Raw genomic sequence first — 3,576 nt, forward strand, 5'->3', positions numbered from 1 at the left:
CATCCCCTTCACGCGCGTCTCCGAAAGGCTGGGAGGCCGGGTTCTTGGAGCCGGGCGTGGGGAGGCGTGTGTTTCCTCGCTGTGCCTCCTGAAACGTTCCAGCGAGCTGGAGACCGTGGGCGGGGCTGCGGCAACCGGCGCCGACTCCTCTTTTATTGCCATTTTTAGAGGCAGGGTCTCGCCCTGTCCCCCAGGCGAGTGCAGATCCTCCCGCCTCGGCCTCCCCCAGCGCTGGGATGATGGGTGAGCCGTGTCCAGCCCCTGACTCTTTTGTCTCCAGGGCATAGGCTAGAACCATTGGGAACTGGCCTTCCTTGGTTGGCTTCAGCGCAGCAGCACCAGGTGCTAGGCCTAACTGATGCCCAGTGCCGTGCGCTCAGGGAGAATGCAGGGTGAATCTGCAGCTAAGAGCGTTCAGACGGTCCCTGGTTGTCAGAACAGCGACAGGGCGGCCTCTCCGCTGCAGCCCCTCCTAGAGCCCGGGGCTGAAGAGATGTTGTGCAGGCCAGCCACCTGGCTCTCCGTGTGTCCACTTCTGCACCTCAAGGCCTCGACTCTGGGGGGGCGCAGAGATTGCACCTTCTGATGTCCACTTTGAAATGCGTGCATCTGCCTTACAGGGGCTGAGCGAATACCAGAGGAACTTCCTGTGGAAGAAGTCATACTTGACCGAGGCCTGCCCCTCCAGGGGACGCAGGTACCCGTGGGCTGGTCTTCGATCAGACCAGCTGGGTAAGTCGAGCCCACTCCCGGCTGTTGCAGCTTGAGTAAGCCTGGGCTGACCGCAAGGCGGGTTGTGATGGTCACAGGCCTGGCCGTCTCCCCACTCAACAGTATCCATCGAGGAGTGCATGAGTCTGAAGATGGCAGCTGTGTGGCTGTGGGCTCCTCAAGCCTGACTCGCCAGCAGGGTTTTGGGAAGCCCCGCTCAGGACGCTGGGTCTGGTGTGTCAGGGGCCCGAGGTCATGTCAGGGCATGCGGCGTGCAAGTTCCTCATGTGTGAGGTGATCGCAGCCAGAAAGGGAAGGCGTAGGGGCTAGGGGCCACACTGAGCAGTGAGTGAGGTGCGGAGGGCACCTCCAGGCAGGCAGGCCTGAAGGAAGAGGGCCAGCGTGGGCGGCCCTCCAGGGTCTGCCAGAGCACCAGGTTCCGACTCAGGGCCTGACGGCAGAGACGGTGTCCCTGCCTCTCGAGGGTGCTGGGAGCGCCCCTGTTCACAGTCTCTTCTTCCAGTCCCCCAGGAATTGCACACGTCCGAGGCTCCGTTGGTTAAGAGTCCAGATCGGTCTCTAAGTGTGGATGGTGTGGCCCTGGGAACTGGTGGAGCTGGGGGTTGCTCTCAGACCGTTGTGGCTTCCATCTGTTGCATTTGAGGGGAGGGGATGCAGGGCAGCCGGGTGCAGAGCCTCTCAGAGCTTGGTGCCTGGGAGGGAGGTCTGGGAAGGCAGGTGGTGGGGATGTAGGTGGGGGCGGAGCAAGAGCCCGGGTGCCGGGCCAGCAGGACAGCCGTGGCCACAGGACAGTTTGTGCTTTCTTGAGCAAGTTTCCCCTGGGGTTTGCGGGCTGGGACACAGACAGGCCCCTTGAGACCTTCCCTCTGCTGTTACTCCTGTGCCAAAAACCTGCCTCTGCAGCCAGGCAGGGACCCGGTGATCTTGGACTCAAAAGACTTAGAAGAACATTGTGCTTCTTCACACTTTTTTTTTTTGAGCTGACTCCTTACTTTGTTACCCAGACTGGAGTGCAGTGGTACGATCACGGCTCACCGCAGCCTCGACCTCCTGGGCTCAGGTGATCCTCCCGCCTCAGCCTCCTAAGTAGCTGGGACTATAAGCACGCACCACCACACCAGGCTAAGTTTTTGATTTTTTGTAGAGATGAGCTCTCTCTTTGTTGCCCAGGACTCAAGCAGTCTTCCTGCCTCAGCCTCCCAAAGTGTCCCTGTGTGGTTGGCAGAATTTTCCCTGGTGGCGACCATTCACTGCCTCCCCTCACATGGGCATACGTGTGCTGTGTGCACCCATGGGCCCCACCCCATGGTGTACTGAGGAGAGCAGGGACCTGGGCTGGGGGCCCAGCCTCCTCTCGTGGGTCCAGTACCTGCTTGCTGGCAGTGTCCTGCAGGAGCTTGGGCTCTGCTTGGTGACACACAGGTGGCCTCCCTACTTGCCTGGCCAAGAGGGGCGTCTGCTTTGGTGAGGGGTGAGGGCAACAGTAACATGGCGGGAGGTGGTCGCAGCCGGTGGTGGGTGAGGCAGCCTGGTGGGCGCACGTGCATTGCTGGGGGTCTGGAAAGTGACCCTCAAGCTGCCTGGGCGTCCTCATGTGCCCCTGGGCAACGACTACTGGGCTGGGGAGCCGTGGGGGGCCCTGGGGCTGTGGCCCGAGCCGGCCTCGTGTCGTCCTCCCCAGCCTCTCCTCGCCCTGGCCTGGTTTCCTCGCCCTGTGCCTGCCCTCTCCACTGGGGACAGTCTGAACTGGGGCAGCCTCTGCGGTTGGGTGCGTCCTGCGGGTTGCTCTCCAGACAGAGCGGAGACAGCATGTCCAGCTCCCGATGAGGGCTGGTCTTTGAAGTCCAGGAGGCCAAGGCGGATATGGAGCCCAGGCCAGCAGCAGTGCAGCCCACCCCTGCCCGTCTGGGCCTCCCCCGCATAAGAGACGCTTTGTGAAAGGCCCAGGTCTGGCAGAAGCGGGCCCTTGGTCCTGCCAAGTGGCACAGGAAGGTAACTGGACCCAGCAGCACAGGCTGCCCGCTGGTGGCTCTGTCAGGGTGACTCGGATGTGTGACCCCAATTTTTGTGTTCTGTTATGATCGAATTTTTAGTACCTCTTTAAGCAAAACTAGACATTTTATGCTGAAAGGCTGTCCTTGCTGTGTTACCTGGTGAGCTGAGGGTGTTGCGTGTGTGTAGACACACATATCTCAACTCAGTTATGCTAAATACCGTTTCTCCTCTAAAGTTGTCTGTGCAACTTTTTGCTCCTGTAGCTGCGATTTTTGTGTGCCATGTTTTGTAGGGATCACGAGAGAGCCGAGTTTTCTTTCAAAGAGAAGAGTGCCCCACCACGACCCACAGATTTCCAAGTCTCTCGAGTGGGATGGCGCCACCTCAGGGAGCCGTGTGGCTGTGTCCCCGAAGCCCGAGGTCCCAGAGCTTCCAGGAGCACAAGGACCCGAACACACAGATGCAGCCCAACAAGGAGTTCTCGCGCTGGAAGCGTCCAGTGTTCCCAAGAGAACCAGATCTCACTCGGAAGACTCCGGAGTGGAGGGGGCTTCCGAGGTCGTGGAGAACAAGGCGGCTGTGACGGCACGCCCCAGGCCGGCTGCTGACCCCGTGGGCCTGGAGCCTGCCACCAAGCCTCCTCTGGAAAGCGTGGATGCCGGGGTAGGTGCCTGCCTGTGTTTCTGCTCCCTGCGTGGTTCTTCAGCGGTGCTGCAGCATCACGCCGGGTCGAGCTTTCCCTTGTGTGCTTGTCTGCCGCCGGAGGCCGTGGCTGGGGTCATGTGCTGATCCTTGCCACCCACCGCACTGAGGCTGTCCTGAGACCTCCCTGCGCAGGGGCCTTCTGCC

The 3,576-nt window shown here is 61.0% G+C and overlaps 1 protein-coding gene across 1 annotated transcript in view; it reads left to right on the forward strand.

Moving 5' to 3' along the window:
* Nucleotides 1–3,576, forward strand: part of MDM1 (Mdm1 nuclear protein) — a 42,415-nt gene that overhangs the window by 17,137 nt on the left and 21,702 nt on the right. Inside the window, exons 4-5 of the mRNA XM_021716852.1 lie at nt 621–732; nt 3,020–3,390. Of these exons, the coding sequence (XP_021572527.1) occupies nt 621–732; nt 3,020–3,390 (483 nt within the window). The remainder of the gene's footprint in view (nt 1–620; nt 733–3,019; nt 3,391–3,576) is intronic.

The sequence above is a fragment of the Carlito syrichta genome, unplaced genomic scaffold (genome assembly GCF_000164805.1).
Source record: "Carlito syrichta isolate Samal-C Ts95f unplaced genomic scaffold, Tarsius_syrichta-2.0.1 Scaffold309019, whole genome shotgun sequence".
Taxonomy (NCBI): Eukaryota; Metazoa; Chordata; class Mammalia; order Primates; family Tarsiidae; genus Carlito; species Carlito syrichta.